This window comes from Kogia breviceps, chromosome 6, assembly GCF_026419965.1.
Source record: "Kogia breviceps isolate mKogBre1 chromosome 6, mKogBre1 haplotype 1, whole genome shotgun sequence".
NCBI classification, from domain to species: Eukaryota; Metazoa; Chordata; class Mammalia; order Artiodactyla; family Physeteridae; genus Kogia; species Kogia breviceps.
In genome coordinates this window covers 143,714,035-143,727,026 of record NC_081315.1, presented here as the reverse complement: position 1 = coordinate 143,727,026, position 12,992 = coordinate 143,714,035, and the positions used below count along the sequence as shown (strand labels likewise).

Sequence of the window (12,992 nt, the reverse complement as noted above, 5' to 3'; positions counted from 1 at the left end):
ACCGGTGCCTTTGGGGACTCCTTGCTGGCTGTGTGTAACCCGGAAGGGAAGCGTCTCAGGACTCGGAATGTACATGCGCACACCTACCCTTTTAGAGACACAGGCTTTCCTTTAGGGTATTTTGATAAAGCTTTTAAAGATTCAGAGTCAGTGCTGAAACCGAGCTGTGTCTGTCCGAAGTCCTGTTCAGGAACCCGACAAGCAGAGAGAAGAGACCTCATTTACTTTCTCTTTTCAGATTCAAATTAAACTAGCCTTGATTGAATGTCCCCGAACTCAGAGGCTTTTTACTCACAGTGGCTTCTGCATTCTCCGCAGCGGTCTTGCTGACACAGAACTGTTATTATCCCCAAGTTACAGACAGGGGCCCCAGGAGTCAAAGCAGCTTAGTGGTCTGTGCTTAAAGTCATCTGGTCACTCAAACAGCGGTCATGTAGAGTTTGAAGCAATTTTAGATGTAGTCTAGCCGAGGGAAACTTGCCAGCCAGACAGCATCTACAGCTGTGCAGCTTTTCTGAGATTTCTGAGATCAACTTTTAGGCAGCCCATGTGGCTTATCTGCGAAGGCTGTGGAAATATTTGGAAGAGCCTGCATGAAGAGTCTTAACTGCAGCCCTATAAGGGAAAATACGCAAGCGCCCTGCCTGAGCGTCGGCCGCTTGGCTCAGTGCCACACCAGTCCCGCCCCTAAGCCTCTTCCGAGGGCTCCCCGGCGGTGTCTCTGCAACCTTAGCAGAACAGGACGCTGACCAGGTGCTGGTCCAGCTGAGGCCGTGAACTTGTCAGAGCCACTCTTTTACCGCTTTTGATGCGCGCGCTCTAAGAGTACCCCCAGGAGACGCAGTTAGTAACTGTGAGAGGGCGACCCGTGGCATTTTTCTCTGCAGCTTTTCCTCCTCAGGACAGACCTCAGGAGCTTTGTCTATCACGGAGGTCCGGAAACCAGCACGTGAATTAATTCACCAAACGCATACCGAGTGTCTGCTGTGTCCGAGCCTCCGTGCCAGGCGGTGTGCTCAGCGTTCTAGGTACAGAGAGAAGTCAAACGTGGCCCCCCGACTTCAGCCTGCCTCCTGGCGGGCGGAGGGAGGGTCCGAGTGACCCGTCGTTACGGCATGAGGTGGGAACGGCGATGCACGTGGCCAGAGCCTCCAAGGGTAACTGGGTAAGAGGTCGCTGGTGAAAGAGGTGTGCGGGGTGTATGGGGGACGCGACGGGGACGCACAGGGTGAAGGCGCAGCGCAGAGGGTCCGGGGCCAAAGCAAGCCTGGCGTCGGTGGGAGACTGAGGCCTTCAGAGGAGCTGCGGGTGGGAGGTGGAGAGAGGGGTCTGGGAAAATGAGCAAGGGCGAGCTGAGATTCTGCTGCAAGGTCAGGAGAAGTCGTCGAAAAGAAGAATGAATGTAGGAGTCAGGGCAGCGTTCTGAGGCGCCTCCAGTGTAGCCCAGTGGTCCTCGGTGAGGAGGAGCAGGTGGGGTTTTACGAGACCAGGTCTCCAGGGTCCTGGCCCTGCGCCCAGCCTCTGGAGACAGTCAGCGCACGGGCAGGTGCACGGCAGCCCCGGGATTTTCCACCGGCCCCAGGAGTTTGTGGGACGCACTGTCTGCGTGACGAGTTCCGCGCAGGGCGGTCGCAGGAGGTGCGGTCCGTAATTCAGTCCTTATTCTAGGCGCTCAGACTTTTCTTTCCGCAGAGTCTCATCAGTACGTCCCGTCGTTTACGTCTGATTTTGAGTCAGGGTTAGGAGATCGTTTCCCATACCAAGGTTACAAAGGAGTTCAGCTACTCTCTTTTCTAGGACTGCAATGGTTTCATTTACATTCGCAGGTATCTTGGGGGTTTTTTTCTGGTGTAAGATGTACTTAATTTTATCTTTTTTTTTTTCCCCCCAAATGGCTACCAGTTGTCCTGAACCCAATCATCAAGAGGTCCATCTTTTCCCCACTGATTTGAGAGACTAGCTTTATTATCATAGGCTATATTTCTATATGTATTTGGGTCTATATCTGGACTTTCTATTCTATCCTATTGATCTTACTGGGAATTTAGGTATTAATATAACACCATTTAAATGATAGAACCTTTATATTATGTTATAATAGAGGATATGGCTGGACCCTCTTCATTGTTCTTAGGCACCCCTTATTTTTCCCTGTGAACCTTTTAGAGTCAATTCGTCTAGTTCGAGACACAAAACAAAACAAAACAAAATTTGTTATATATTTATTGGACTTGCATTAGATTTAGCTGTTACCTCGGAAAGAGTTGCCATCTTTTGGCTGTTAAGTTGTTCTGTTCAAAGGCAAAGGGGTACATTCTACTTGTTCAAGTTTCCTTATTTGTCTTTCAGGAGAGTTTTAAAATTTTTCGTCTGTAAGTTTTACATGTTTTTTGCTAAATTATTTTAAGTATTTCACTTTTTAAATTGCTTATTTATTTATTTATTATTATTTTTTTTTCTGTGTGCGGGCCCCTCACCGTTGTGGCCTCTCCCGTTGCGGAGCGCAGACTCCGGACGCGCAGGCTCAGCGGCCACGGCTCACGGGCCCAGCCGCTCCGCGGCACGTGGGATCCTCCCGGACCGGGACACGAACCCACTGCGCCACCAGGGAAGCCCTTATTGCTTTTTTAAATGGAATTTTCTCTTCCATTTATACCTTCTGTTTATTGTTTGATATGAACATCACATGCAAAAGCAATAGTTTTTATATATCCTACTTTATTAACATTTTTTTGGTAGTAGTTTTATCATTGATTCTCTTGGGTTTTCTAGGTATACTTTCACATCAGCTGCACATAGAGAGAATTTTATTCTTTTCTATTCTGAAGTTGCTAATTGCGTTGGCTAATACTTCCAGTGCAGTGTTAGAAGTGGTGGGGGAAATGGGCTTCCCAGACTTGTTTGCGACCTTAATGGGAACGCCCGCAGTGTTTCCTCATTAAGTAAGATGCAGTGTTTGTTTTACGTTAATGTCTTAGTCTGTTTTTTGAGCTGCTGTAACAAGATGCCACAGACAGGGTGGCTTACAGACAACAGAAGTGCATTTCTCAGGGTGCCAGTGTGGTCCAAGTTCTGTTGAAGGCCCTCTTCTGGGTTGCAGACGACTGTCTTTTCGTCGTGTCCTCACGTGGTAGAAGGGGTGAGAGCGCTTTCTCGGGCCTCTTTTGTAAGGACACTGATCCTGGCCATGGGGGCCGCACCCTCATGACCTGGTCACCTCGCAGAGGCCCCCCTCCTGACGCCGTCACACTGGGGGTTGGGATTCAACGGAATGGCAGAGGGGATGCAAGCGCTCAGCCTGTAACAGTTAGTGCCTGGATTTCATCAAACTAAAGAAGTACATATCAGTTCCCATTGTGTTGACGTATAAAAATCAGGAATGGGTATTGAATTTTCTTGAAGGCTTTTTCATCATCTGTGGGTGATGAGAATCATATGATCTTCCCGTTAGATCTATTAATATGGTGAATGTATATTAGGAGATCTTGTAATGTGGAGTCATCCTTGCATTCCTGGAATGAATTTCATTTGGTCATGTGTGCTATTAAGGTATTGTGTTGGTTTCTGTTTGCTAATATTTTATTTAGGAGTTTTGCATTGATATAAGTAAGATTGGTCTTTGGTTTTCTCTTGTGTGCTATCTCTACTAGGTTTAGGCATCATTTTTTAAAAATTATTATTTTTATTTATTTATTTTTGGCTGCTTTGGGGCTTCGTTGCCGCGTGAGCTTTCTCTAGTTGCAGTGAGCAGGGGCTACTCTTCATTGCGGTGCACGGGCTTCTCAGTGCAGTGGCTTCTTTTGTTGCGGAGCACGGTCTCTAGCCACGTGGGCTTCAGTAGTTGCGACACGCAGGCTCAGTAGTTGTGGCGCACGGGCGTAGTTTCTCCGCGGCATGTGGGATCTTCCCGGACCAGGGCTCAAACCCGTGTCCCCTGCATCGGCAGGCGGACTCTCAACCACTGCGCCACCAGGGAAGCCCTGGCAGGCGGATTCTTAACCACTGTGCCACCGGGGAAGCCCCTAGGCATCATTTTTATACCTACTCCTAAGAAAGAAAGAATTGGAAAATTGTTTACCTGTTTCCATCTTCTGGAACAATTTATGTATTGATAGTAGTCTTGTTGTTTAAGGTTTGGTACAATGCCCCTGTAAAACCATCTGAGTCTGGTACTTTTATTGTGAGGACAAGTCTTTGATAACTTTCTTTGCTTTCTCTGTGTAAGCTTTCTGTAATTTGGTAAATAGAGTTTGGCAAATTATATTCTTTTCTGCGAAATTGTCTATTTCACGTAGTTTCAAATGTATTTGCATAGAGTTGTGCAGAATAGTCTTTCATGCCTTTTCTTAAGGCGGAGGTAGATATTTTAAGGACTTCCTAGTTTTAGAAGACAAGAAGTCATGGGTCATGTCCGCTTGCTGTGTTTGTGGATCCCAAGGCTTAAAGTAAAGTTCTGATAAGATGAGCCTATGCTATAATTATGGTAATAGCTACCATTTGTGAAATGCTTGCCTCTGTATGGATGTCAGCTCATTTTAGCCTCATTACAATCCTGAGATACCTAATAATCATCTCATTTTAAGGATGACATGATTTGGGGGAGTCACCCACTCTTCCAAAACAGGAACAGACTCACAGACAGAGAAATGGTTACCAAAGGGGAAAGGGAGGGGGGAGGGAGAAATTAGTGGTTTGGGGATTAAAATGTACACACTACTATATATAAAATAGATAACCAACGAGGACCTACTGCAGAGCACAGGGAACTACTATATATAATCTACATTTCAATAAAAATTTTTTAAAAATGGCCATAGCCACTCACCAGGCCAGCGATATCTCAGTGTAATCCATGGAGTGATTATCGTGAAATAGTCAAAGCAGGGCCTTTGGAGTCCGAACTGCATTCACATTCGTTCTGTTACGTTCCAGCCACGTGACTGTGAGCATATTACTACCTGGAGAGGCTCAGCCACTTCTTTGCTTAGCAACCTTAGGCAACCTCTCTGAGCCTCGGTTTCTTCGCCTGTAAGATGGGGATCAGACCAGTTTCTACCTCCTGGGGTTGTTGGGAACACACATGAAGTCATACGTGTAAAGGGACTAGAAGTGTCCCGTGCCTGTGGTTGCCGTGTAAACATTTGCTTAAAGAAAAGCAAACAAACGGGCTGTGGCTCCTAATTCCCCCGTGTAGGGGGCCGATCACGTCTTCGCAGCATTATTGTGAGAATTAAATGAAGTCTCATGTGTAGATGCCCAGGACAATGCCTTTCACACAACAGGTTTTCAGAAAATATTTTCCTACCTTATTAATTTGCTCGTCAAAAATCCCTGCATGCTTTCTGCGTGGCTTGTACCACTAGGCTGCTATAAGGTGCTCGGAGACAAGCAAAGCCTAAAGCCTACTCTTGACCAGCTGACTAGCTATATTGAGAAAAGAAAAGAAAAAAAACTCCTTAAGGTCACTCAGTACCCGGTTATCAGTACAGCTGGCAAGAGACAGAAGAATTAAATAACTTGGGCGGAGCTTGTGGAGGATGTTGAATTGGCTAGGAGAGAGCGAGGGGTGTGAGTTTAGGTGTTTGAAGGGCCTGTTGAGGGTAAAATGTGGTTTGTTTAGTCCCCGCAGATCCTAGAAAGGAGGAACTTTTCTAACAACTGCGTCTTTCTGATTTGGGGATGTTCTGCTTTCTGAGGTGCAAAGAGCTTTGTTTGACAATCTTTGGGGTGCAGTTTCGGGTGAAAAGAAAACCACACAGTAGCTTAATAAACAACGAAGTGACAATTCATTAGAAGGATGCAGATACTTCAGGGAATTCAGTGCAGCCCAGGTTCACAGGTAACTGAGAAAAGTCCAGGAGGGTCTCAGGAATCCATCCAGTGCCCCGTGTGGGCGCCACTTCCTCTCTCTTGCCTCTGAGCACGCATGCGTGCTCCTGAGGGGGTGAACTTTGTCCTTTCGTCCTCTGTCAATGACTTGCACCCGCTGGCACATACATGCCGCAACGCGGCAGCTCCGTGGCCCCTGAGTTGACTGAGATCACCTCTGACCCAGAGTTCCTGTCCCAGGCAGTATGTACCGGAAGGAGACTCTGATGGAGCGGGTTGGGCTAAGGGGGTCCAGTCATGAGCTGGGGGCAGGAGGTGGCCTGCAGGGCCCGGTGGCGCAGATGTACCGAGAGTCTAGCTTGCAGCTGAGGGCGCTGCGCTCTGAGGAGCGCGGGCCGGGCAGGAACCTGACTGTGGTTATGAGAAACTCCCAGCCCAGAGGGGTCTGCGTAAAAGTCCCCGATGGGACCCCTGTAAGGGAAGCTCAGGTTGAAGACGAGATAGGACAGGTGCACGCAGTCTTTGGTCCTCTTCAGATATTTCGATGCTGCTACGTGAAACCCAAGTGAAGTCCTGCAGGATAAGTATGATTTGGCTACATGCAAGAGAAGCTTTTTTTTTTTTTTTTTTTTGCGGTACGCGGGCCTCTCACTGTTGCGGCCTCTCCCGTTGCGGAGCACAGGCTCCGGACGCACAGGCCCAGCGGCCACGGCTCACGGGCTTAGTTGCTCCGCGGCACGTGGGATCCTCCCGGACCGGGACACGACCCCGTGTCTCCTGCATCGGCAGGCGGACTCTCAACCACTGCGCCACCAGGGAAGCCCCAGAGAAGCATTTTTGATAAGAGTATTACGAATAGGGATGGAGAATGGGTTTTGGGAGTTTAACATAGACCCATAAGCATTTTTAACGTTTTTGCTTATAGCTTTTAGCAGCCCTTCCATTTGTGGACAAGGTTGATTTTGTTTTCATTGTGGTAAAATATACATAGCATAAAATTTACCATTTTAAAGCTTTTTGAGTATACAATTCAGTGTCATTAAGTACATTCACGTCACCACCGTCCGTCACCAGAAATCTTATTGTCCCCAACTGCAACTCTGTCCCTGGCAAACGCTCACTCCCCGTTCCCGCCCTGCCCCAGCACCTGGCACCTACCATTCTACTTTCTCTATGGGTTTGACGGCGCCGGGGACCTCACAGACGTGGAAGCACACAGTGTGTCCTTTTGTGTCCGGTTTATTTCACTCAGCATAATGCCCTCAAGGTTCATCCACGGTGTGGCACATGTCAGGATTTTCTTCCTTTTTAAGACTGAATAATATATCACTGTATGGAGGGACCACATTTTATATATCCATTCATCCATCAGTGGACATTGCAGTTGTTTCCACATTTAGGCTACTGTGAATAAGACTAGCAGCCCATCATTTTTAAAGTATAGATGAGATTGTTTTCTACTTGGAGTCACGGGGAAATTGTTCTCCTAATGAAAGAGGCCTTAAAGACTGACTGAATCCAGCCCCTTCATTTCATAGAGCGGAAATTAGGAAATTGCCCAGTTAGGAAAAGTGGACAGCCTCGGACACATCTCGCCTACTCTGAACTCATTTGCAACTTCTCTGCCCACTTGTCTAAAATTATGAGAGCTTTGGTAGTTATAAAAGGGTGGCCTCACTTAGGATCTTGTATTCTAGAGTGTGCTGTAGACTTGTGGAATTGTAGATTTGGGAAGAATTCCATAGACCAGTGGTTCTTGAACTTTTTTGCTTAGGACTTTTTTTGGTCTCAAAATATATATTGAAGGGGCTTCCCTGGTGGCGCAGTGGTTGAGAGTCCGCCTGCCGATGCAGGGGACGCGGGTTCGTGCCCCGGTCCGGGAGGATCCCACGTGCCGCGGAGCGGCTGGGCCCGTGAGCCGTGGCCGCAGAGCCTGCGCGTCCGGAGCCTGTGCTCCGCGACGGGAGAGGCCACAGCAGTGAGAGGCCCACGTACCACACACACACACACACACACACACACACACACACACACACTATATATATATATATATATATATATATATATATATATATATATATATATATATGACCCCCAAGAGCTTTTATTTATGTGGTTATGTCTGTCGGTAGTTATCATATTAAAATTTAAACCTGACAGATTTTTAAGATATTTATTAATATATTTATGAAAAGTAACTGCATTATGAGATAATTCGTGAAGGAGTGGCATTGTTTATATTTCTACAAGTATCTTCAGTATCTGGCTTAACAGAAGAAAGCTGGATTCTCATATCTATTTCTGCATTCTGATTGTGATGGACCGCTGTTTTGGTGGAAGTACATAAAGACCATCTGGCCTCACAAAGATATGTACTTGGAAAAGAGAAGAGTGTTTTAGTGCCTTTTCAGAAAATTGTGAATATTCTTTGATACTACACCAAAACTCAACAAGTGGTAGTTTCTTAAGGTTAGTTGCAATGTGGAATCTGGCGCTGTATCGAAGAACACTTCCTTTTCTGTTACATGAAGATATTTCAGCTTATTTTACACATTAGATGGATCTTTACCCACGTGGGCTTTCATGACATCGTGGTTTCCTGAGTTGTGTAGAGCTTCCAACTGTCAACACGCTGCTTTATGCACCCGGAGATCCATGTACCTCAGTGTCATTCCCGATCTCATTAGAAAAGTCTCTGTTGAGAAGCTGTCACGCTCCTCGTGGTGGATACACGTGTTCAAAATTCTGTTTTCCCGTGGAAGCTCAAATTGTATCATTGGCAACAAACGCTGTCATTGTTTACCTGGACGTGATAAGCGTACTGTGTTCATTTTTGAGAAGACGTCGGTCACAGACTCAAGTCTGAATAATCGCGGTTTGTCTATCATTTCTTCTTTGGTGCTGCATGAAAAAAGTGGCTTAGTGTAAGTCACAGCTCAGAAGGTTGTACGCGTGCTTCTTCTCTAGACGACCATGGTACTTGGGTCTGCAAGACAAGTGTTTCATGCGTTCTTCCCACCTCACCACACAGCACGTGATAAAGCTGTACCCTCCAGGGCTGAGAGCTATTGAAAGCAATGATTTTTACTGCTTCATCAAAGACACCCTTAAGTGAAAGTAGCATTTTAAAATTTTTATTTATTTACTTATTTTTACTGCTAGTGTGTAAGTGAAGGATACAGTATAGTATAGTTTGGCGTCACTGCTTTGATTTGCGCTAAGATGCCAGAAGTTTAACCACCCCTTCATCTGCGCCATTTGCGCAGGAAACAGTGAATAATGTCATACGTTATGAAAATAGTTGGACCTCACGGACACCCTGAGAGGGTGTTGGCATCACTCAGAGGTTCACATCATGGGGTACAAATTGCTGACATCAGCCCCACGGTGGAGTCTTGTGGGTGTCCGAGGGGAAGTCTGCTGTAATCCCAGAAAGAAGAGACATGATGGTAGTCAGGACCTGAACTTACATCGAGGTCGTCCCCCCCGGCACCCAGCACCATTGCTGAAACTGTAAAGCGCTCACAGTCTTCCTGGGGAGGGAGCCAGCCCTGCAAAAGCACAGAGTTGGGTGTTGAGTTGCCACGTCCTGGTACTTATCTGAAGCCTATTTGGCATTTTAAACTCCCGTCTCCTTGACACTGAAATTCAATATCATGCAGTTGACAGCAGATGACGCTGTCAGGCCCTTGGGTCGTGACTCCATCTGTTGGCGGTGTGGCTTTGGGGCTTCTCCCAGACAAACACCTCTGCCTCCAAGCAGAAGTGATGGAGGAGCACATTTGTCTAGAAGATGATGCGTGAGTCTTTTAGACGCCCTGGTTTCGGCTAACTTGTGTTTCCTGTTGGAAAACAATATTCAGCTATCAAGCTAAAAACGAGATACTCTGAGTAAAATCGAGCATTCGTGTTTTCACATTTGCAAATTGGTGGGTCTCATAGTACCTTTCCTCTCTCCTTTGTTTTCAGCAATGGAAGAGTTAATCGTTGAACTTCGTCTGTTTCTTGAACTCCTGGACCATGAATATCTGACCTCAGCTGTCAGGGAGAAAAAGGCAGTTATCACAGACATCCTGCTGAGGATACAGTCATCCAAAGGTACGTCTCATTCAAACTGCTAGTCTTTCTTCTTCCGGTTTCTTTTTGCCTCTAAGCCATCTTCAATTCTCATCTTTCCGAGACACATTCGTGAATGAATGAATGTATTCATTCATCAAGTTGTCATCGAAGGCCTTACTACGTGCCAGGTACTGTGTCAGTCTCTGGGTTTACAAAGATAAAGACCTTAAGGGGTTAGGCTTCAAGTAGGTGTGTTGGGCGGGTCCCTAAGAGCAGCTCAACACTGGGAGATTTGCTAGCAGCACTCAGCATGGAGTTATACTTTCTCATGCCTGGGATTCATCACAGAGGTAGTGAGGATACACAGCCAGACTACAAGGGGCAAAGACTCAGGCCAAGTCTGGAGGGGCCATGTACAGGCTTCTTTTTTTTTTTTTTTCGGTACGCGGGCCTCTCACTGCTGTGGCCCCTCCCGTTGCGGAGCACAGGCTCCGGACGCGCAGGCGCAGCGGCCACGGCTCACGGGCCCAGCCGCTCCGCGGCACGTGGGATCCTCCCGGACCGGGGCACGAACCCGCATCCCCCGCATCGGCAGGCGGACTCTCAACCACTGCGCCACCAGGGAAGCCCCATGTACGGGCTTCCTGTGCTTCTCCCACAAGGGTCATACAGATCACACTCTTTCCTCAACAACAGAAATGCAGCAGCCTGTGTGCAACGTTTCTGTTCAGGGAAGCTCACTGGAGACTCAGTGCCCAAGGACTTTACTGGGGGCGGGTCACATAGGCACCCTCCGCCTGGCAGGTACCAAAATCCCAGACACCCAGAAAAGCAGGTTTATGAGTCAGGGTTCCCCAGAGAAAGAGAGCCGATAGGATAGAGGGATAGAGATAGAGATAAAGAGGAGGTTTGTTGTAGGGATTGGCTTCTGTGATTACAGAGGCTCAGAAGTCCCACAGTCTGCCCTCTGCAAACTTGAGACCGAGGAAAGCCAGTTCTGTAATTCAGTTCGAGTCCAGAAGCCTGGGCGTCCGGGGAACCGATGGCTCCCGTCCTGGTCGGAGAAGTAAGCACGCCAGCGTCCGAGGGCAGGAGAAGGTGGGCGGCGTGGCTGAAGCAGAGAGGGCGCCCCCGCCCTCCCTCGGCCTGTCCTGCTCCGTCCCCAGCGGCTCGGGCGCTGCCCACGCACACCGCGGAGGGCCATTCCCTTTGGAGTTCTGGCGCACAGATGCTGACCCCGTCCAGAGACGTTCCCACAGATACACCCGGAAGCAACGTTCTACCAGCTCTCCGAGCACCCCCGAGCCCGGTCGGGTTGGCACACAGAGTCCGCCGTCACGGCAGGTGTTTGGTGTGAGGCCGTGTTGTCTGCCCCGCCAGTCTAGGCAGAGTAGACCCACCTCGTCGATTGGGGAGATGGTGGGGGCACTTCTGAAAGCCACACTCCCCGAGCCAGCCCTTGTGAAGACAGCAGCCTCAGGCCTGCTGTGTTAGCTCTTTTGTGCACAGTGGGCAGGGCAGGATGGCAGGGACGGGGCGTCCGTGTTAAGAGAGCCCCCAAGAGGAGGGTCCAAACCAGTTTAGTGGGAGAGAGAGTTGCGGGGGGGGGGGGTGCAGTTCTTGGAGGATATGGTGTGAGAATCCTGACCGCTGGGTAGGGGATACCTGGGTGGGATGTAGAGGTTTACTGTAAACAGCTTCACTGAGACATAATTCACATACCACGCACTTGCCCCATCAGAATGTACAATTCGTTGATTTTTAGCGTACGAAGCCACGATTTGACACAGTTCGATTTGCATTCCAGAAAGCTCACCTTGTCAGTCTGGGCAGTGGGTTCAAAGATCTGGCTGCAGGTTGAATGAGAGCTACGTGAGGCCCCGGGTGGATGGCGGGACCGATCCCTGAGGTAGGAGTGCAGGGTGAGGACCACGTTTGAGGAGCAGTAGGGTAGAGAGGACCAGTAGGATAGACGGAGACAGTGACAGAGATAGAGATAAAGATAAAGACGGAGACGAAAGTTCACTTTGAAATGATGCTGCTGCTTCCCTGCCTGGACCCTTTCAGTACCTCCCGTTGCCCGTGGACGAACCCCAGGCCCCCTTACGACGCGTGGTCACGCCTGTGTAGCGGACAGTCAAAGGGGCTCTGATTTCTGTCTCTGCCTGTCTGTTACCCAGTGTGAGACCTCGAGCGAGTTACTTAATCGCTCGATGCTTCAGCTTCCTCCCCTGTAAGAAGGGCGGACAGCGGCACCTACCTCGGAGGGACGCAGTACGGATTGGCGAGATCGTATAAAACGTTTCCAAGCGGTGCGCGGCGCCCGGCAGACACTCAGCAGCTGTCGCCTGTCACTTCCTACCGTCGATTTTGCTAGCAGAAGTAGCGTTTCTTTCGACCTCATCTCCTCTGCGTACAGCTGTTTCCCACCCACTCCAGACTAACGGTCTGAACACACTGCAGTTTGGGCCTCCTGCCTCTGGCGTTGCTGTTGGCTTTCCCTTGATTTCCCTTCCTCTCTTGCTCTGCCCAAGGAGTTTCAGCCCCTTTTCTCTCCATGCTTTGTTCTGGATGTTACGTCCCAATTCATTGATTTTTCTCTTCAGCTCTTTAGTTTGCTTGAAACTCAGCCGCTGATTGTTTGGTGGTAGAGTTTCCATTTGTTCTTTTTCTTTCTTTCTTCTCTTTTCTTTTATTGTCTCCAGGCCCCTGCCAGAATCCCGGTCTTGCTGTCGCCTCCGCGGGCCAGGCTCTCTGTCTTGCCCCGGCGCCCGCAGCGTCCCGCTTCACCCGTCATAGGTGACCATGGTTGAGCGGTTGTCTCTTCTAGATCCAGAAAGGCGGGTCCCGGGCGTGCACGTAATAACACTGTGCCCGGATTAAAGGGGCTCCCTCCTCTCTCCTGCCTCCACTGGCGCTCACCACGGCTTCTGAGGGTCTGATGTATGTGCGTTTCTCTTCCCAACTTGAATATGATACCCTGAGGGTATGAGCTTAGTATCAGTCTTGTCAACAATAAGCGTGTCCGTTACAGCATCGGGCCTTGGGAGGCCACTTGATGCAGATTTACTGGTTCCCAGGAAAGCGTCTGCCCCCTTAGTACG

General features: G+C 48.8%; 1 protein-coding gene across 4 annotated transcripts in view; it reads left to right on the top strand.

The window, feature by feature from the left end:
- Positions 1–12,992, top strand: part of AFAP1 (actin filament associated protein 1) — a 155,403-nt gene that overhangs the window by 49,935 nt on the left and 92,476 nt on the right. For all 4 annotated transcript variants that reach the window (XM_067036757.1, XM_059067719.2, XM_059067722.2 and 1 more), the window contains exon 2: positions 9,799–9,927. In XM_067036757.1, coding sequence (XP_066892858.1) covers positions 9,801–9,927 — 127 coding nt within the window. In that variant the 5' untranslated portion in view covers positions 9,799–9,800. The remainder of the gene's footprint in view (positions 1–9,798; positions 9,928–12,992) is intronic.